The sequence below is a fragment of the Thermobia domestica genome, chromosome 2 (genome assembly GCF_964235325.1).
Source record: "Thermobia domestica chromosome 2, izTheDome1.hap1.1, whole genome shotgun sequence".
NCBI lineage: Eukaryota > Metazoa > Arthropoda > Insecta > Zygentoma > Lepismatidae > Thermobia > Thermobia domestica.
This window is the reverse complement of record NC_137455.1, coordinates 83272180-83294129: the sequence shown is the minus strand read 5'-3', so window position 1 is coordinate 83294129 and position 21950 is coordinate 83272180. Positions and strand designations below refer to the sequence as shown.

The window sequence follows — 21950 nt, the reverse complement described above, 5'->3', positions numbered from 1 at the left end:
GTAGAGCTTAGGGGAGGGGAAGGAGAGGAATTATAAATAAAACTTAATATACTCTTGAACCAAATAACCAATCTCGATAAAATTTTCGACACAGATGAGGTTCATGTCTGTTTTTTTTTTTTTCAGTTCACTTTCACGGAACAAAGTAGGGGAGGAGAGGGAGATATACAAAAATCAATACATATAAAAGTACCTATCTTCGTGAGTTAATAACTCTTGAACCACTCGATCGATCTCAAATTTTCAATGTAAATGCGGTTCGAACTCGGGAAATATATAACTTCACTTTGGCGGTAGATCTTATGGAAGTGGAAAAACGGGAAATGTATGAAAATGAATAAAACTCTTGCATCACCAGACTAATCTCAAATTTTCAACTTAGATAAGGTTCGGACCTGGGGTGGATTTATCATTTCTTTGACGGTAGAACTTAGGGGAGAGGGAAGGGGGAGAGAGATAAAAATAGAATTTTATACTTCTTGAACCACCCAACCGATCTCGATCAAATTTTCAACATAGATGACGTTCAGGCCTGGAATGGTACTTATCTATTCACTTTGACGATAGAACTTATGGGAAGTGGAGAGAAGAGTTAAAAAAATAAATAAAACTTAATGACTCTTGAACCACCGGACCGATCTCGATCAAATTTTCAACCTAGATTGAGTTCGAATTGGAGATGGATTTTGTCATATCACTTTGACGATGTAACTTAAGGGGGGGGAGGAACATTTAAAAATGATCGAAAATGACTGCTATTAATGTCGAATCTACAGTCTTTGGGGTCGCTGAGATGAACTGTGACACTTGTGATCCTGTTTCAATCAAAATTCAGCCCCGCTACTTGGAGGAGGAAGAGATGTATAAAAATGATCGAAATTACCAACATCAGTATCGAATTCAGTTTTCGGGGTCGCTGAGATGGACAATGACACTTCCGATGCCGTGCCCCGCAACATGGGGAAGAGTGGGGATATATAAAAATCATCGAAAATTACCAGTGCTTCAGTAACAGTAAAAGGTGACTAACGGAACATATTTTTCCTTAATTTAACCCAGCGAATCTGATAATTAATGCTAGTATAGTATATTTGAGTATTAGATTAGATATACATAAATATTGACTAGAAGTGCATCCAAATTTATATATTCGTGGAAGAATTATCCTACTTAATTCTCGTATAATAAATACCCAAAGCGTTAACGTAAGTTATAAAGGGCACTGCTTTTATTGACTTGAGACACTATATCTGGCATTGTGGACTGCTACTAATTTTACTAAATTCAAATTGGCCATTATATGGCGAATTCAAAATTTAAAAACTGACAGAATAACTAAAATCGCATAGGATAGTCATCAAATAGATTTAGAGGCATCCCACAGAGATCGACAATCGCCCTTATGTATCTAATCTATGAAAGCGACATCCTAATCAATTACGAATGTTGTAGTAAGTTAACTCTTTGAAGAAGATATTGCCTACTGCACTTTTTTCCTTAAAAGTACATTTTACTTCCTCAGATTGAGAGTTTCAGATCTGTCGGCTAATTTGGAAATTACAACTTTATATTGTCAACTCAAATGATTAGTCGATTCACCAAGAGTAGGCAAAAATAATGTACTGTACACTAGTCTTAAGAAAATCACAGTACAAGAACAAATAGTAACGACTAGTACAATAGGTCAGTACTCGGACAGGAGGAAATTGACTCCTCAATCTACATATACACAGAAAGACAAAGCGACATGCGCAATTTTAGCTTCAATTAAAATTTAGAAACGAACTCATAAATGTCACTCGTGTTCGTCAGCATACTCATCTTAGTGTATATACACACACAATCTTCTTTAATTAAAAAAAAAAAAAACTAAAAATAAGAAACTGTTATTAATCTCTCATACAGAAACTTACCCACGTGATAACTATGAACTTTATCATAATGAAAAAAAAAAAATTCGAACTTAACAAATATTCCAAAATTAGTACAATGATGATGATATACTGCATCAGCACTAGCTGTGCCCATCTCCCCTACAATCCCCAAATTTGCCAATTTTCCTGGCGAAAAATAGTAGTAATGCGATCGGAGCTATAGCAACTATTTTAAAATATTTTTCATGGCGATTTCTCCTTCACAATTAGCGTTCTTAAAATCACTGATACAAAATTAGATCGTCATTTTCAATGCAAATTATCCCCCCCAAAAATTATGGCAACTTGTACCCTAACCCTTAAGAGATCCGGGGTTTTGGGGCTATTTTTTAGACGTTCAGTCAAGCAGCTACTGCATCGTCACTATTTATCCTAGGATCATGGTTCATACCTCATTCTCTTCAGAATGGAGCTGGCTTTCAAATGATACCACTTGCATGCTCATACCATATACCAGGAGCGGGGAAAATGTCAAAGGGAAAATTTTGGAGGGAATTTTTTTTCTCGCACTTTGGGCCCCCCTGGAGCGGCCCTGTGTGAACGTAGCCATCTAAAACAAATCTGATAAATAGTACTTGGTATACTGAATGTGTGTGCCAAATTTCAAGTTTCTATCTTGAACACCAAGGGCGGGGGAAATTTTATCAGGAATTCCCACCATGCCCCAAATTACCGTAAAACACCATGATCTCAGGTAAAAAATTTCCTGAGACATCCCAAATTACCCTAGGGTCATGTTTCGCCCATCATTCTCTTCAGAATAGAACTGCCTTTCAGACGGTATGACTCACGTGTCTCCATGTATCTAAGGCGGGAAAATGAGGAAAAACTGGATTTTTTGGGTCTAAACATCCTTTTTTTCAACTTGTAGCCCCCCCTGGACCCCCCCTGGACCCCCCCTGTTCTAACGCAGAGATCTGAAAAAAAATCTGGTAAATACTACTCGGTGGGCTGAATGTTTATGCACAATTCCAATTTTCCAGGTGCAAAAGTAAGCCCGTCAAAAAAAAATATACCGACAATGTCCCATATTCCCGTATACAGAGGAAAATTTTTAAACAATCCCTGAGACATCCCTAATTACCCTAGGGTCTTGTTTCGCCCATCATTCCCTTCAGAAAACTACCTTTCAGGCGGTAGCATTTACTTGCCCCCATCATGTATCTAAGGCGGGAAAATGAGGGAAAACGGGATTTTTTGGTAAAAATATCCCTTTTTTCAACTTTTTGACCCTCTGGATCCCCCCGTTTTAACGCAGAAATCTAAAAAAAAAAATCTGGTAAATACTACTCGGTGGACTGCATGTTTGTGCAAAATTTCAATCTTCTACGTGCAAAAATAAGCTCGCCAAAAATACTTTACATAACCCTTCCCCCAAAAGGTATTACACGAAAATATAAATTTTAGACTTATGACGTCATCACCTCCTATGTCTCGACGCAGGAAGGTGTGAAACCATACGTAATGTCTTCAACAATGCCTCTGGACTTGAAAAAAAAAAAAAAAAACCGGACGAAAAAGCTCAAATAGGAGAGTTATAACACAATGTACCATGAAACACCCCTATGGTACAAATTGTACCATGGGATCCCCAAAGGGCTAAACTCCGCCTGTGGGCAAACTCGGATCATCGCCTAATGTCTTAGGCCTAATTACTTTTACTTTTTTTTAACTATCATGTTAACATTGACAATTACCTCCTAAAGTCGTACATTTCTTACAAACTAAGCGTATAAGACATTAATGGCACACCGACCCTATAAAACTACCAAAAGATGATCTGAAAGTTTCCTGCCGCTATGATCTGACTTAATTTCTAACCTACTAGCATCTTACATCATATAAATTACATATTAGTTTCTTCCTACTATTAGACAAAATAGCAATGCATATTAGAGGTCATCTTACTCTCTAATTAAATTAATATTAACCATAACTCCACGCGAATTGTAATATGTACTTGCGCTGACTCTTTCGAATTTGGAGTCAGTGCTATTTAACTAGGCTTCAGATTCGCTAAGATCTATATTAAGCTGCTGGTTCTTGACACATTTACCTTGTAACTAATGCTAATTGGCTGTTGTATGATTGATAGAGCTGTATTCACTCAACCATTGGAGTGGGTTCTTGTTACTCTCTACTACAAGAACATTAATATTATAGCGTTCTGATTGATTTTTTTTTCTTTTTCAGATTGACTGTGGAGAAGACTTCCAATGTAGAAATAAACAGTGTGTCCCACAAGAATTTAGATGTGATGGATCGACTGACTGTACTGATGGTAGTGACGAAGATGATTGCGGTAATCATGCACTGTACAACGTACTTTTTATCTTACAAGTTTTTATAAAATTAATTTACAGTTTTAAGGTTTAAACAAACTTTGAAGGTTTAAAGGAATGTCTTAATGTAGGATACCTGGGTGCTCATGTAATTACCTCAAGTAGTTTCACTGGATAAAAACAGGGTGTATAATGGTTATGCTGGTTTGAAAAACTTTTCAATCTGTAAATTTTATCGTAGTTTTAGCCCAATAGTGATATCCAAAATTGATAATCTCTAGAAAAACATAGTAGATAACAATCAAACTTTACTTTTCTGTTCGCTTCCCTCTGGATTGTCAGTAATTGAATTTAGTAATATATGAATCCACGATGTAGGTTGTATATCTGCAAAAAGTCGTCCCGAGAAAACTAAAATATATCAAACCGTATATAGATATAGGTTAATAATTTAGTTGTAAAATGTTCTTTCCTGATTTTTCAATTTACGTACCGCAAATATTAGCAACACACAAAATACTTTATCTACGCCAGGTATGATTCCCGGTGATAATTCCTAGTTTGCATTATGATTGTTGCCGATTATTTATCGAAGTTTCGGAATATAGTATCCACAATGTGGCCAGGTACTTTCAAAGCTATTTGATGTATTTCAGTAATACTAGTATGATTCTTTTTCTTTGCAGAGGTTAAAGTGAAACCGGAGGAATGTACTCATGACAAGGGCTTGTTTCTATGTAAGAATACAGTTACTTGTCTTAGGCATAACCAAGTTTGCAATAATAAGACGGACTGTCTGGATGGGGCAGATGAAGGAGGGTTGTGTGGTAAGTAATTTCGTACCAATTATACATTGAAAAGACAAAATTTTCATTTTATATTGTGTGTAATCTTCGCTGATTTGCAGTACTTCTGAGAAATCATTCCAAAATATAATTTCTAGTTAAAATTTTAACGCTAAGTAATTCTAAGATATTGGTTGCATATAAAAGTTTTGCAATATATTTACACTATGCTAAAATTTTGCAGCAAATTTACAAGATATACTATCAAATTCGATCTATTTAGTTTCTTGATAGGTTTGCTAAATTTTAATCTGCAAATTTTACATTAAATAGTTGCACATCAAATACAGCAATAAATAGTAAATAAACCGTATTTTATAACTATTAAAAATTTATTTAAAAACTTTGAAAGTGTCGGATATAGTATTCAGAATTACTAAATACTCAAATTACTTCTCTAAATAGTATGCTATTCAATTAACAATTTAGTGATATTACAAATTTATAATAAAAACTGCATAGTAGTTTATTTTGCAATTACTAGAAAACTAATTTTACTTTTAACCTGTGTCTTCAAATACCTTTTTTTCGGGTGGTAACTGTCCTTACAGCTTATTTTAAATACTTCTAGAAATTGTTAGTTTCTAATATGTCGTGTTCTTAATTTCGATCTTAATGTGAAAATTTCGGAAATCTGAAAATTTGAAGAAATAATTGCCATGATCGTAGGAGTTTGGATAATCTAGAAAAAGTAGTTTTCTTTATATTGTATTATATAAATCAATCCTAACTGAATTTCTAACATTGAAAGTATATGATCCATATTTTCACTCTCTAGGGTCCAATTTATGTAAAAATGCAAAATGTGACCAAAACTGCTTAGAAACTCCAGATGGACCAACATGTTACTGTAATACTGGCTACATCTTAAACAAGAACAAATGTGAAGGTAAGAACGAGAAATTAGTTTTTAGGTATTAATTTTTCTTTGGAACACTATATAAAATTTATATTATATATATATATATATATATATATATATATATATATATATACCTTAGTATAGTATATATTTAATATACCTTAAAATCTTTTAAACTTAATTCAAATGTTTTTCAACACAATATCTTAAGCGCGAAACTTAACAAATTTAAGTTAATGTACTTAATGAACAAAACTCTTTAGCTTTTAAGTACAATTTGCCAGACGGTTATTTGAATAATTTGTGATCAGGAAGTGTTATTATCGAAGTTTCTTTTGGCCAACTAAATAAGTTTGGTACTTCATTCACCTTACAATGCTGGATCGACACTAAAAGTTGTACCTTCAGAGGAATCGAAACTAGAATCATTTCGCGCTAATAATTTGGCTATATGGGAGCACGAACAAGATAACATTGATTATTAAAACAAGATTTTCCTAGGCTCAATTAAAATTGAATGCACATAAATTAATTTCTAAGTCCAGAGAAAAGAAAAGGATTTAAAACAATGGTAAAGTAGTATTTTACAGATAAATTGAGTGAAATGTGGAAGTAATAATGGAAGACACAGTGAAGAAGAGCTAAAACTCTGAATGGCATCATTCAGAAAATTGTCGAACAATTTTGAAACAAGTTAATGAATTAATTCTCAACGTTAATGGCTTTAGTGCTTTTGGTGTACGGAGTTCCTAGTTTAATTTTTGGTGAGCATTTGAACTCATTACAATAAATCGGATTACACCTTAAACTGTAGAGTTTTTGTCTTTGTTCTTAAACACTAAATTTCAACATTTCTTTTTTAAATAGTTTACCTGGTAATCGGAATATATATAATTGTACCCTATCTCCGATCATACTCAACTTTGCCATTATTTTTAGTACTGTTCACCCCATTTATTCAGTTCCCCTTCCTCCGAGAAATTTTCTGAAATCACGAATTGTAGCCTTGAAGATAGTGTATGAACTTAGAAGGTATTTAGAACAAAGGTAAAAAGTAGTAAATAGTTGATTTTGTATTAACATGTTCGGCTTGAATGTTTGACCTTCTTGTACTATAAAAAGGAACTGTCACACATTAGAAACAAATAGGCCGAAAAAAAATCTTAAAATTGCTGTTGATTTTAATGTCTCATAAGATCGAAGTCCTAACAGCCAGGATTCTAAGACCTAACCCTAAAAAAGGAAAAGCATAATTCACGGTTTCATAAATATCCGTATGATTTATAAATTGGTTATTCTTAAGATATAAAGTTGCTTCAAAACGATATAAAAATCGCGATAACTAAGGACAAATTAACATTATTTTGAACTGTTAGTTTCAATTTATTTCCTTTGTAGATATCGATGAATGCCAACAATATGGAACCTGCAGTCAACGCTGTGTAAATCTGGAAGCGTCATACAAATGTTATTGTGACAAAGGATATTCTTTGATGGCAGATAATCGTACATGTCAAGCAGAAAGTAAGATATATTTCTTAGCACGTAGTCTATTAATCTAATTTTTGTTTTCTATTAACTAAAAATTTAAAAGAATAAATGGCACTTAGTATATATATATATATATATATATATATATATATATATATATATATATATATATATATATATATATATATATATATATATATATATATATATATATATATATATATATATATATATATATATATATATATATATTTAGTTAGTTAGTTAGTTAGTTAGTTTCAGAAAATGTTAATGTCTCAACTTTCAGCACAACTAATTACCCCACTAGATGCCAACTTAGATTTTTGTTTTTAAGTGATTACGTTAGATCATATGTTAACGCTTAGATTTAAAATATGCTAAAATTAAGACATTCCTAATTTTTTTCATACTTTCTACTCTTCGAATTTTATTGAATTCTCAACATAGTAAGTCTTCCTTCATTGTACATATAGTTAAAATAAGTGGTTTATCACATGAATCAAATAGTTTTCAATGATTCATCTGATAAATCACTGCCTTTCACTCTATGTATCTAACCTACTTCAGGTTGCTACCAGTATCTAGCCTTGATTTCTGAACGAAAGCTAATCAAATCAACGCTAGACATTATCACACTCTTCCAGTCAGTTTTTGTTTCCTGAAAATTTAAGATTGTCTGCGTCAACCCTTAAACATCCAGGGTCTATGTTGAATTAAAATTGATAATTTGAAAGTTCATAAAGTAATTTACTGTTTCACAATATAAAAGGAATTTTTAGTCTGTGATGTCTCAATTGCCAACGCCAAACATTCATATTCAATATTCTAAACACCTCATTTGATAATTTTCTTTAATGTGTATAATTACCAGCACTTTAACTCTTAAGTTATATTGTATTTGTTATCCATTTTTGTGGATATTGTATTCTTTCTGCCACAATGATTTATGCGTACAGTACAAAGTTTACTGTGAAGTCTAAGTAAAAGCTAAAAGTGAAAATTAGTGCAGGCTATTCCATTGCATAAGTAATAAGAACAAATAAGTTTATTATTAATCTTCTTGTTCTTGCGGTATATATAAAATTTTGGCTTAATTTGAATCAAAAATGTAAATTTTATAGTTAATTTTTACATTAATTTTACTTCCATTTTAAACTTTCAGTTCGGAAGTAAAACTTTATTTGCTAGTTTTAACTACATGTCAAAAAATAGTCTAATTTTCTTCAATGCAAGTTTTAGACTCTTCGTTAAGTTCACCCCACTTTGAATTTGACAAAAAAATAAAGATTACCAAAAATGTAAGAAGTAAGCCTGATTGTATCTACAGAACTCTTATTGTATGAGCTAATAAACTACTTTTTCAGTGTGTAAATTTGGGTACCCAACAATTGACGTCAAACTGCGCACCCAAATCTCTGGTCTAAAATAAAAGGACTAGGAGCGGTTATTGATTTTTTATAATAGTTTTGTAGATTGTCTGCTTTGCTTTCTTAGTTCTTTATATTCATTGTTTTTAAAGTTATCTACTAAAAGAGGGAGTGAGATTTAATGCGGAAGATCAACTTGGGTTTAAAGTACACATGTGCTAGAATCTTGCTGCGCTCTACTACGGCCGTATTAAAAATTGACAACCTGATAAACAAAGCATTGTTTCTTAGGATAATGGAAGTAATCGTATTAGAGGAACTTTGTTCGTATATAAAATATATTTATACTAGTTTAATGCAGTATATACTTGGATAGTTTTAGCTTCAGGCATTGTGGTTGACACAATGTTCATTATCTTTGATCCTAGCCCCCGCAAAGTGAACTTTGTGGTAGATAAACACCGTGTGCGTGGGTTTCCTCGGTGTTCTCCAGTTTCCTCCCACTTTCTTCATTATACCATTTCATTCATTACTCATCAGTCTCCTTTAGCTTAACCGGCATAACGTGGGACGTAAAACTCAGATTTCATTTTTTCATTATCTTTATGGAAAAATGGGCTGCAATTATGGGTTTCAGCTAAACCTAAGAGTGCGTCTTGGTGATTCCAGACTGCAGCTACGTTCATTCTGTTAACCATACATCAAAATGTTGATCCTTCGCCCTTTGAAGTATTTGAATTGTAATTAAACATAACTTTGACATTGTATTTCGATAAATTGTTCACTATAGTCTAGAGAACTAAAATATACGAATTTAAATTCTTTCAGGAGGTGATCCACTACTGATCTTTTCTACAAAAAATGAAATTAGAGGAATCTACTTGAAGGAACGTGTACATATATCTGTCCAGAGAGATTTGAAGCAAGTAGTTGGTATTGGGTACGACGGAGAGTTCCTATACTGGACAAATATTTATAAAGGAGAGGAATCCATAACCAGGAGCAGAATAAATGGCTCCGATAAAGAAATTGTAGTGTCCTCAGGTAATTTTATTCTGTTCAGTTTTATTGCACTTGTTCATATACATGCATAAGCACAATAAAGACTGCGTGTACTAATGCTCAGTATTTTCAATTGTATACATAGTTACATGTCACTGGAACTAAAACTACAGAACTGAACAATATTACTTTTAAAAAAAAATCCAGAAGATAAATGTTGAGCAATGTTAAGAAAACACGTTAAGAAAAATAATTTTGACTGATTACTATAATAGAATTTGCTGATGTAACGAAGTCTTGGAAGAGCTCGTAAGCAGTTCATGTAGACCACATAACTACTTCAGTCATTCCTATAACCAACGGCAGAAGTTAATACATAAAATATTGTGTAAAAGAGCCTGGAAAGCAAGGTTCAAAAGCAGAAATTGTACCGAAAGTACCTTCCGGATCTTATTCTTAATAGAAACTGTTTACTCCTGGGCAGGGCTTGCAAACAATTTTGAATGAGAAATTTGTTTCTACATTGCAAGTTCGAACTCCCTCCTGGCTGTACGGTTGATTGGTGGATGAAACTGTTTCTTCGTCCTATAATGTTCATCCAAACAGTATTCAAATATGATCATGTACTTTTCTTGCCTAAATTGTCTTATGTTAGTTCTTTTAATACATCTTTATACTCTACTTCTAAGTAATCTTTGTTAGGTTTCTTGCCTTCCCAAAGACCACAAGGAATTTTATCCTTATTTGTTGTTGGACTACGATTTTACATATACTGAATATAGAATTGCTTCTAGACAGAATTCCTATAATTGAATTAAAACGGTGCGCTCTTGGTCTATCAAGTTTGTGTTGAATTATGTTCATTTAATTCTAATCGGGAGTAAAAGTGGATCTGGAAAGATAGGGGGACGCATGATACCACGCCTTCCCCGTGCCTATCTTTGCTCATTGTAATTCTTTTAGGAAGTGGGGGGGATGACGTCCCCACGCATTCCTCCTACTTTTACCCCCTGATTCTAGTTCTCCATTGTGTTGAAAACTATACCTTTATCATAAAGTTGTTGAAATTGTTTCACTATCATTCTTAATTTTAAAACTACTCTACACGCTTTGTTGGATAGTAATAAGTTTCTGAATAGTTCAAATACCTCAGATTTGCTTTTAATTGAATATACAACAAAATACTCGTTGAATGTCACAAAATAATTAGCACAATGTTGTAGGTTTAATTAAGCAGTCATTAAATTGCTGGCTGCTGACATTTTCCTAATATTCACTCGATTTTATATCATTGGTTCACTCAACAAGATCATTTTTACAACCTGTTACATAATTCATTATGATGCAATTATTATTGTATGCTATAGCTTAGAAATAACGTAATATGAAATTACTCGCAATTGCACAATTCATTCCTCTAGGACATTATACACAATTACGATAGTTGTTCGTCGGTACAGAATTATTCCAATTGTGTTACCTATGTTAGAAGGTTTTAGGAAAAAAATATATATAGATGGATACTACGTAATATTTTATCTAAAATGATTAGAAAACTAGTGGAAATGTGTGGATGTCACAACCTATCAACGTAAAATGTGTTATAGCTATCTATTAAACCTTATAGTTTCATTATCCTCTTTGGAGCAGCATTTGGTATCAAAGAATTTTGGGTTCGTTGTGGCTCACATGCAATGTGTAGCCTCAATCGTGCAATTGGTATTAATAATGACAAATACAAATTTCCAACAACTTTTAAATTTTATTTTGCATCTGTACAAATAATCTCTGTAATTTTTTTTTTTTTTTTTTTTTTTTTTTGAAATTTTTCTTAATGTTAAGCTATAGTACAGGGTGGTCCAAACGTAGGTATACAGACCTGCATCTTCGGTCTGTTCCGAGCTTAAGGTATAAGTGAAAAGAAATTAAGAACAAATAATGAGGAAACTAAGCCAATAAGTAATATAAAATGTAACGAGCCGATCAATACATGACTATACACCTACTTTCGGGCCACCCTGTATATCTTGAGCCAAAAATTTAACTGTATAATAGAAGGTAATTTCATGTTTTCAGGTTTGGGCGTCCCTGAAGATCTAGTCATTGACTGGGTTACTGAAAGCATATATTTTACAGATGCCGGAGAACAACACGTTGGCGTTTGTACGAAAAATGGTGCAATGTGCACTATTCTTGTAAATCAAAATATACATTCTCCAAGAGCTATTGCCATAATTCCACTACTAGGGTAAATAATTCCTTTTTAAAAAATCTGATCGGCTTAAATTTCTCGCGATTAGTGCTAGTAACCTTAAGTTGATTTCTCTTAAGTTGTTAAATAATATAAATTTGTTTATTATATTTTAATAGAATGTGAACAGGTTAGGTTGCGTACCTATTTGGTGCGCATGATCTCAGGGAAAGGACTAATTTTGTTTATTGAGGATTATAATAAAGCTAGGAGTTATTCAATGGATAGTGAATTCGAGAAAACAACTAATGGGAAGACACTTTCATTAATTTTTTTAACGTTGCTCAATATAATATCGGGGGAAAAAAATCCCTAGTTCTTACAAGGAAGGGTCAGGGTGGTTGTCGCGCAAATTTATTGCAGGCATAACGCATCTGAGAGCATGACGAGATATGGAGAGCACCAAAGTTTGTGCTATGGAAGATAGGGAGAAGAGCTAGAGGTCCTGAAACTTGAAAAGTCAAAAGTAGCATACAATGGGCAGTATGCAACTTGAATACCTTGAAAATGGGCAGAGCAATCGGAATGAAACGTTAGGAACTTAATGACAAATAACAAAACACACAAACCATATTGCCACCCGTGGAGCCATGGCTAACACCTTACTCTTGTTCTTTCCTACGAGTAACTTTAGAATGTATATTAACAAATATATAGGGTGTTCCAGAAATGAACCGACAAACTTCGCATACGTGTTCAGAACCTCTAAAAAAAAAAAAAAAAAAAAAAAAAAAAAACCTGCAATTTTGGTCGGAAACTTAGTTACGAAGATAGGTCCATAAATGGCAACTGTTTGTGTATTTTGTTGCTTTCATTCATTAAGTTCTTAGTTTCATTCCGATCGCTCTAGCCATTTTTAAGATATTGAAATTCAAGTTGCATGCTGCTCATTATATGCTATTTTTGACTTTTAAAGTTCCAGAACCTCTAGCTCTTCACTATCGTCCATAGCACCTTAAACTTTGCCGATCTCCGTATCTCACCATGCTCTCTCAGATGCGCTGTCTGTAATGCATTTGCGATAACCATCCTGACCCTTCCTTGTTAGATTAAATGCACTTGAGTTGCAGATGATTACACAAATTAGTGGTATTTAATAAGTTTGCATTACTTGTTGCTTCAGATTATTAAATATAGTAGTAATATTATTAGACTTTTAAATTGAATGTTAGAACATGAAAAGATTGCAATCTCATAGGTTTGAGAATATAGTTAAATGTTTTTCATTATAGGCAAGAGTATACTAATGAGCGTTAAAGAAAGAAGAAAAAAAGGAATATAGTCATCATCCAAAATTACTCTTTAAAAAAAAAATCAGTTTTTAGTCTTCAATTGGTTATTGCCACCAATACTTTAGTTCTATATAAAATTATGGTTTTAGTATATATATTTTATTTGTATTCTTACTGAAATTAATAAATTATTCAATCATTAGAAGATAATATACTAGAACAATGGAAAGTTAAAAATTGATTATCCTGATTTTTCTAAGTCTTTTGCATTGACTGGCTTCACTGTAGATCTATTCTCCCAACCTTCTATATATTTTATTTTATTATTATTATTCCATAGTTTCAACGAGATATTGAGTGCAAATTTTGAAATAAAAATACTTCAACCATATTGAAAATTTGATTTCCGAAACACTCAACGGAATTCAGATTACGCATTGGAGATCCAGTTTACTCCTTGAAAAATCAAAATTACTGAAGAAACAAATAACACAAAATCAATCTTAATACTGATCAGATTCAAAACTTTCAGGCTTGCAGTGCTGTTGTGAAAAATGTTTGTATATTAGAACCGGTTTTTTTTTTCTTCGTGAAATACTGTATATTAGAACTATTTTTTTCTGAACCCACACCATTAAAAAAATGCTTGATAATGCGTACATAAAAGTAAATTCTGTATCAAATATGGATATTTAATATTCTTGTTTCTAGTTCTCTTAAACACCAAATTCTAATCTGATGTTGTTAATTAACAGATACATGTACTGGACTGACTGGGGAAAGGTCCCACAGATAGCTAGAGCAGGAATGGATGGATCAGAGCCAATTTCATTTATCACAGAAAATATTCATTGGCCAAATGCTCTTGCTGTAGATTACAGTAACAATAGGTTGTACTGGATGGATGCGAAAATTCATACAATTGAAACTGTGATGCTAAATGGTGCAGATAGAAGGGTAAGTGAGAGCTTAAATAGAATTTTTATAGAACTTATGTCATACTAATATTAGATCGTATCTAACAATACCACTGCTGAACTGGTTCTAACCTTGTCAGTACTGTAACTCCTGATTGACATGAGCATGTTGAGTGCAGATTAATACTCAGTTCATACAATTTCTCGTGTGCACAACACAAGACAGTCTTTTAGACTTTTATACCTACTGCAAAGAATAAACTTCAAGAATTTGAGCAAGGAACTACTTTCATATGAATTTCGGCGTCGGGATGTGGCGCTCCCATCGACCAGTTCTTCAAAACTAGTCCGCCACTGGTCCTTCACGTTGCGAGTTGTGCCGTGCTGAACCTCCGGCATTTAAAACTTGCTATTGAGTAGTCTAAAGATGAGCCTTGGATATGGACCGCTTTCTCTGATACCAAACTCATTATGGGCTGTTTGATAACTGGTTTTGTAGTTTGGGCAACGCATGGACCCAGGGCCATGGAACGGAGGAGCGAAGCGCATGCACTCAGCAAAAACGGGTGGAGTGATGCTCTGAAAGAAAATGGGGAGAGTCTACGGTACGGAAACCTCCAAAGAACAATTGGTTCCTACCCTACACGGTGGAACGTGGATTCTCTCGCCAGTACCAATCAGTCGGCGGTGCAAGTGCTTTGCCTCCTAGTTACTGTCATGATTTAGCTTGCTGACAGGTCATGAAAGTAGAACCTGCTAGCCTCGTTGGCCGTGCTGAACGAAGACTGGGAAGGAGAGGATTTTGGGGTTTAGTAAACTACGGCCTCGCATCACACCACTTATGGATATTGGCACTATCCGCACATCAGAAAAAGCTTGGTCTCTATCCAAGATATTTAGCTATCAAAATTAAGTCTATTGACTCTGGAGCCCTCAATAAGCTGTCGCAGTTTGTATAGACAATTACAGCATATTGCAACTGTTACTTTCAATCTGGGGATATACGAAAATATCGAAATGGTATCTTGCTAGTTCAAACTGTCTCGGGAAGCAATCCCGTCTATTAGCTTGTACTCAGAGCTTGTCTCTGTGGTTGTCTCATTGTCAGTTTAATCAAGAGGAAATAAGTTTAAGTTCTTCTTCTCGAAGAACAAGTACTGCATCACCCTAGGATTGAACTGACCGAAATGTAGTTTCAGACTGTGCAACACCATGACCCCTAATTTGAATGCTGGGCAGCTTTTGTTGTAACTTACGAACAAGCGAATTAGATTACTTTCGGCTCACCATTATATAATGGAAAATTAAGCTTTTAAAAATGCAGTTGGTTCGATTGTAATCCAGCTCTTTTCAACATTAGGATTGAAACGTAGACGCAGTGTAAAGTGTAATCCGAACTACCGCATTGTGTTCAAAATTTGATTCCCCACCGGGAATGAAACTCGGGACTTTGTGCACCAAAGGGGCACGCATTAGCAAGTAGACCATTGGGAAGTGCAAGCTGAAAGAGGGAGTTAATAATAGTGTATTCCAAGAAACTAAAAATTAGCAGTCTCTTAAAAATAGATAGCATCCACAAGCACACACATTGCACTTGGAATGGAAAGGATTAGAGGTTTTCAAACATTCGAACAATACCAAAACATTGTATGGGGTTGAAACTCCAACTAAGCATCATTTAAGATTGTGACAAAAGCTCAGTTAACTCTACTACATAATTGTTTTAATTTGGTTTTCATATTACATTGACCAAAATTTATGTAGACTTAGTTCTATGTATTGATATAAGATTTCTAAATAACTTACCTTAATTTTATCACTTCAGATAATTCTAAAAGGGGTAGTAAAGCATCCATTCTCGATGGCAATATTCGAAGATCACCTGTATTGGAGTGACTGGGAAGGCAAGGAAATTCAAGTTTGCAATAAGTTCACAGGAAAGGATCATCATGTACTAGTGCGTGAAAACAGAAAAAGTATCCATGACGTGCATATATTTCATCCTTTGCTTCAACCAAAGGTAAGAGCCTGAAGAATTGGTCTTTAAAGTACTATACAGTATCTAATTTTTGGAACTTTCTTCTGGTTTAACTAAAGTAGGACAAAAGATCGTAGAATATAGAGCAGTAATATACAACTGGAACATCTGTGACTTAAATCACGCTTTTAAAGCCTAACTCAAATACAATGACTAAGATGGAGGGGAGAGTATAAAGTAGAACAGAGTAAAAATGTTGGCAGTGTACTGTCATGGGTCCACGAGTAGTAGTAGTAGTAAATATTTCCACTGATTTAGCAAGTTTTTCGTTCATCAGAACAAAATCTACCTTTCATGCATTCTATGATTTTGGTTGCCTCAGACTAAAAAACTTGCTAGTCTCAAAGATAGACTATTTTGATATGAAGCAGGTTTCTGGTGTAAATTACATTATGAAGTGTTTATCTGTGTGAATTTTTAGAACCAACCATGCGATCTTTTTCCTTATTTCATAATTTTACTCCAGAAAAAAGTTCTTACAGTGGATGCGAATATTCTACCTACGGTTTCACTTCCTTTCCACGCATTTTGGCACGGGATTTTTTTTAAATCGTTCTGTTGGTCAAGTAGATTGAGGGCAAAATTTGTAGTTCGTTAAAAATCTGGTTCCATTTTTATTTACTTTGTGTCGCAACACAGTTATTGAATTATTTATACATTCGGTTTTCGTCAAAGTTTGATTCGGTTTTGCCGATGTAAGAAACTTGGAGCTCGGATGGATCCTAATATAAGGAAATAAGTATTCTAGATATTGCACTAAGTTTAGTGTTTTGTTGAGTTAGACAATTATTCAAGAAATCATTTTCCGTACCTGAATTTGCTTTCCGGTTTGACTCCGTAGGACATTGGAAGGATTAAAAAGTATATAGTCTTGCCATTCGCTTCAGTCTCGTACACAATATGGTAAAGATTTCATCACGGCTTGTGCTGTAGTCATAGGTGAGATGATTGGCTGGTTGTCTTCGTCTTGATGTAAAATAAGATGTAGGTGGGGGTGGTAAGAAATACGGCTATTGTATATAACATTGTTTTAGCTTTCTTAGGCTGCGTTTAATTTGGAGGCACGCTTGGCCAAGTAAAATGAAAGCGCAAGCTTGCCCATACAAAGTTTTTATATGGGCGTTTGAAACAGGTGGTGATTTGACGGAACCGGTTACACTGCTTACCACTCGCAAGGGCGCGCTTGCACAAGCTTGCCCCGCCGCTATCGGGAATCAAAACAATTTGTTTATACAGGCAAGCGTGCTCCTTCAAAGTTGGGCTCTTTCAAGTGACCGTGGCTTTCAAGCAATATTTAGTCTTCACTGTCCGATGACTCCATCTTGACTGATGAAATGGGAGCGCGATCAGTTGCTGTTGCTTGTTTGTAGTATAAACACCCCCATCGGAGCAAACTTGCGCAAGCGTGCGCTTTCATTTTACTTGGCCAAGCGTGCCTCCAAAGTAAACGCAGCGTTATACTAAAATGGAAGGCTTCATAAATATCTGGTATCAATCTGTTTTTTCTTTTTTTTCTTTTTCTCTTTATACATAGACTGCATTTCCTGGCTTCGTAAGATTAGTCTAGAGTCCTGAAAATTTTACGTGGCATATATAAATTGATATTGATTCACGGATTTGATTTACAATAATTTGGTTCAGGCTACTGAAAGAATTAACTGGCTTGCAGCGTAATTGAGTTTAGATCTTCGAATTTTACAAATATAATTTGACTCCATGTCGGGATCCGATTTCCAAGGCGTACTCTTTAGGTCCTCAAGACACTTTCTTGATGTCTTTTTTCCAAAATCCGCTAGTTTGACATAAAGTTAACAAGGAGAAAGCACACTTTGGTAGATTAACTTCGGGGCCTTTTTTGCAAGGTGATAGTGCACATTTAAAGTGTTCATATTACAAACTGGGAGAGCGCAATGGCCTAATATAGCAGAGAAAAAGCGTTCCAATATTTCCTCAGGTGTTCCTCAATTATCCAACTTTGGTCCATTATTATTTTTAATATATGTCAATGATATTGGTCATTATTTGAAATGTCCCTATTTACTGTACGCGGATGATCTGAAGATATTTTCAGAAATAGTAAGTAATCAAGATCACCTTAAATTACAAGCAGAGATTAACTCAGTTCATCAATGATGCATACAAAATTTACTTCCCTTGAACATGAACAAAATAAAAATTATATCGTTCTCTAGGAAAACAAATATATCTTATTTTTCATACTCAATAAATCAGCATACAATTAAAGCTGTTTCAATCAACAAAGACTTCGGTGTTATGATGGATTCTAAGTTACTACTTGATCATCATGTTTCTACCATGGTTTCCAAGGCTAGAAGTAGTCGGAGACTCATCAAATGGGTAGCTCGGGATTTTAAAGATATTGGAACATGTAAAATCTTATCTAATACAGCGCATATCCGTTTCTATCCAACGTGGTAACGTCTCGTCGGTCCTGGGCACTTGACCACCTGGCAAGGAACTGGATGAAAAGTTTATACTCTAAGGGACTATAGTTTCTCTTTTGGCGTTATAATTACATAATTATTTCTGATTTAATACTTCTTGTTTCCGACCTCGAATCGACATTAATATGTTCTTTAACTTTCAAATACTATCGTAACAGTGTAATAAAGTTACACCAAAAATTGGATAAATTTGCTAAATGGAAAATGTAAAATCTTATATTGTGCATATTTTCGATCCCATTTGGAATTTGCTAGTTTAATTTGGAATCGTAATCTTACTAGTATCACTCAAGTTCTGGAGTCAGTCCAGATTTCTTTCTTGGCTTAGTTAAAATATAAATTTAAATTACACGATATGACTAATAGGGAGATTCTTGCTAAACTGGATTTACTAGCTCTTGAAGTTCGGTGAAATTTAAGCCAAATCAAATTTATTCATTATATAATACACGCTAGAGTGAATTGAATTGAATATTTATATACCAAAGTTCCCCTGTATAATTCTAGGGTTTACCGTTCTATACTATGTAACAATCAATTGGTTGGTTCTCCACTATTTACTATTGTTGACAATATAAATAAAAAAATCTCTTAAAATTGATGCCGAATTTTACAATACTCAAAAAAACTATTTGGAATGTTTTATTTAATAAATATACAAAATTCACCATGGTTTAGTATGTCTATTGAATTTTCATAGTCTTTGCTTTACCTACACTGTTTATATCTGTTTGTGTATTATTTTATAATTTCTTTGTAATTTATTTTTTATTATGTTCAATATATTTAATTTCTTAATGTTTTGCTTGATTTAATAGTTATTGAATCGAGGTTGTTGTAACTTTATTTTATAATTTAGTCTATATCAAACTTGTGTAAAATTTTTATTTTCTTTTTTTGTATTTTGTAGAGATGATTTGATGTATTTTCAATTTGTTTTGTTTTTATTTCGTAATCTTTAATTGTATATTATTGTACATATGACCATTTTGGCCTCGGCTATGGTCTTTATCATCAATAAATAAATATTATTATTATTATTATTATTATTATTATTATTATTAGTAGTAGTAGTATTAGTATTATTAGTACTAGTAGTAGTAGTATTATTTTATTATTAGTAGTAGTAGTATTATTTTACTATTTTATTATTTGAAAAGGTCGAGCGGCAATTTTTCTTTTTTCTCGATCACTTTGCATGGATTGACCCAATTACGGTTTTAAACTGGAACAGCTTCATAATGTAATAAAGGAATAAGAATTAAACATTCACTAATAAAATTTTATTTACCTGTATGTCTGGAGCTGTTAGTTTTTGATAGTTCTTTTGAATCATTAACTTTTGGCTATCATTGTCCTGCATGGAAAGAAGCCCCCACATCAAATTCAAGCAAAGATTTGAGAAACTGCGGCGTGCTGAATTCCTATTTGGTGCATCTAAAATAATACCTACATCATGTTGTACTTTATGAATATATTGTTGATTTTCTTCCCACGACAATTAACTGGCCATCCGGTAGCTTCAAGCTTGCTTTCTTGTTCGACACCTCTCTCTCTCTCTCTCTCTCTCTCTCTCTCTCTCTCTGACCAATTACCAAGTTCATATGTAAGTGTCTCTTGATCATCTGAGCGTGAGTGAGAGAAACTTTACCGCACAAAAATGTAAATGTACTAGTTTTATTTGTACACATTATTTCACTTCACCGATTATCGGATAACATAATTTTATTTTCCGCAAAAACAGTTTTTGCATTAAAAATACTTTTCTTTAGGAAAATTGAACTTTCGGGACAATCCCGACATCTGGTTTTAAACAGGCGATGAGTTTTCTATACGAAGTGACTGCTAAAAATAACTATGATCACAACCTCACTATAAGGAACAAATTATCTTCGTAGCTTGCTGAACTATTTCAAGCGGTGTCTAGAGTGTAGAACAAAACAGTGACGTAGCATTCAATTAACCAAATATCAGCGATTCTGTATAAAGTGAGTTTGACATTGCTGATGCCTGATATCGTTGCTACTGCAACCGTATTGTCAGATTCGATAAATTTAAATTTGAGTACATACAGCAAATTTATTCAGCTAAGTATACATTGGGTCTGAGATCTGGCGAATAGAGAATTCCAAGGCTATTTCAAGCGCCCAATTTCAAACCACTAATATTTTAAATAACATTTAAATGTTTTGGCATATATTTTACATAAAACATCTGCACCTCACCACACAGTCCTTTATTCACTCTTTGCTTTTTCATAATTTCGTATAGATTACGAAAGTAATTTTCATTACGTAAAATGTCGAATGTAAAATGTATAGTAACGCAATGACCTACCTTAAATGATTCGCTTGCCTTAGCCAAGTGATCGAGGCAGCTAGTGTATGGTGGAAATATTTGCTTTGATTCCTTAATGGCCACAGGTATATGGACAAGGAATGCTAGTTTTCGCTTGCTGAATCTAAGTAAATGGGATTTTAGCCAGTATAGTCATTTGTTTTGCTTGATGGAAAGAGACTCCACGACATAAGTAGTTTTAAGTTTGTCTACTTTGGTATACTACTTTACTATTCGTTAAAATTCTGACTCTCACTCTAGTCTTCCTGAATGCGTGCCTACTTTCTAGTCTTCATTATCGTCTGAAGCAAAACTTTATTTTTCAGCAAATCAATCCGTGTGAAGATTCATTCTGTTCCCATATGTGTTTGTTAGCTCCTCGAAGGAAACATACGTGTGCATGTCCTGAGCATATGGATCTTACCAGTGATGGGAGGACGTGCAAAAGTAAGTATTTAACCTAACCATCCTGTCAAATTGTATTCCTATTGTTAGATTTTTTTTTTTTCGCAAATTAAGTACAACAAAATCTGTCAACCATCGTTGCATTCAACTTCAACAAGTAGATAACTTACAAAAAGTGTACTTTCAATCAATAACTATTGATTTTATATATAACATAAAATGCTGTTCTAATAATTACGTACGTATTATGATGTAAGTGATAATTTTACAATATTAAAATATTGCATATAATCTTCCTTGGTAGTTCATGAACACGTTTAAATTTATAAAGTTTAATGTGTTCATTATCTACACAAAATTAATTCATTCTCTAGTAGTTTCGCGTCCGGTCATCCTTTTTGCCTATAAGTAAATAAATACAAATATCCTGGAACTCTCAGAACATACATTCTCTGTTCATCCTTTTTCCACTCCAAGCACATCAAAGATGTTCGTAGTTGC

At 33.7% G+C, this 21950-nt stretch overlaps 1 protein-coding gene across 2 annotated transcripts in view; it reads left to right on the top strand.

Moving 5' to 3' along the window:
* The window catches only part of yl (Putative vitellogenin receptor yl), a 129381-nt gene that overhangs the window by 44473 nt on the left and 62958 nt on the right, over positions 1 to 21950 (top strand). For both annotated transcript variants that reach the window (XM_081743301.1, XM_081743309.1), the window contains exons 6-14: positions 4128 to 4236; positions 4903 to 5043; positions 5840 to 5950; positions 7322 to 7447; positions 9631 to 9846; positions 11881 to 12052; positions 14043 to 14244; positions 16030 to 16224; positions 21371 to 21491. In XM_081743301.1, coding sequence (XP_081599427.1) covers positions 4128 to 4236; positions 4903 to 5043; positions 5840 to 5950; positions 7322 to 7447; positions 9631 to 9846; positions 11881 to 12052; positions 14043 to 14244; positions 16030 to 16224; positions 21371 to 21491 — 1393 coding nt within the window. The remainder of the gene's footprint in view (positions 1 to 4127; positions 4237 to 4902; positions 5044 to 5839; positions 5951 to 7321; positions 7448 to 9630; positions 9847 to 11880; positions 12053 to 14042; positions 14245 to 16029; positions 16225 to 21370; positions 21492 to 21950) is intronic.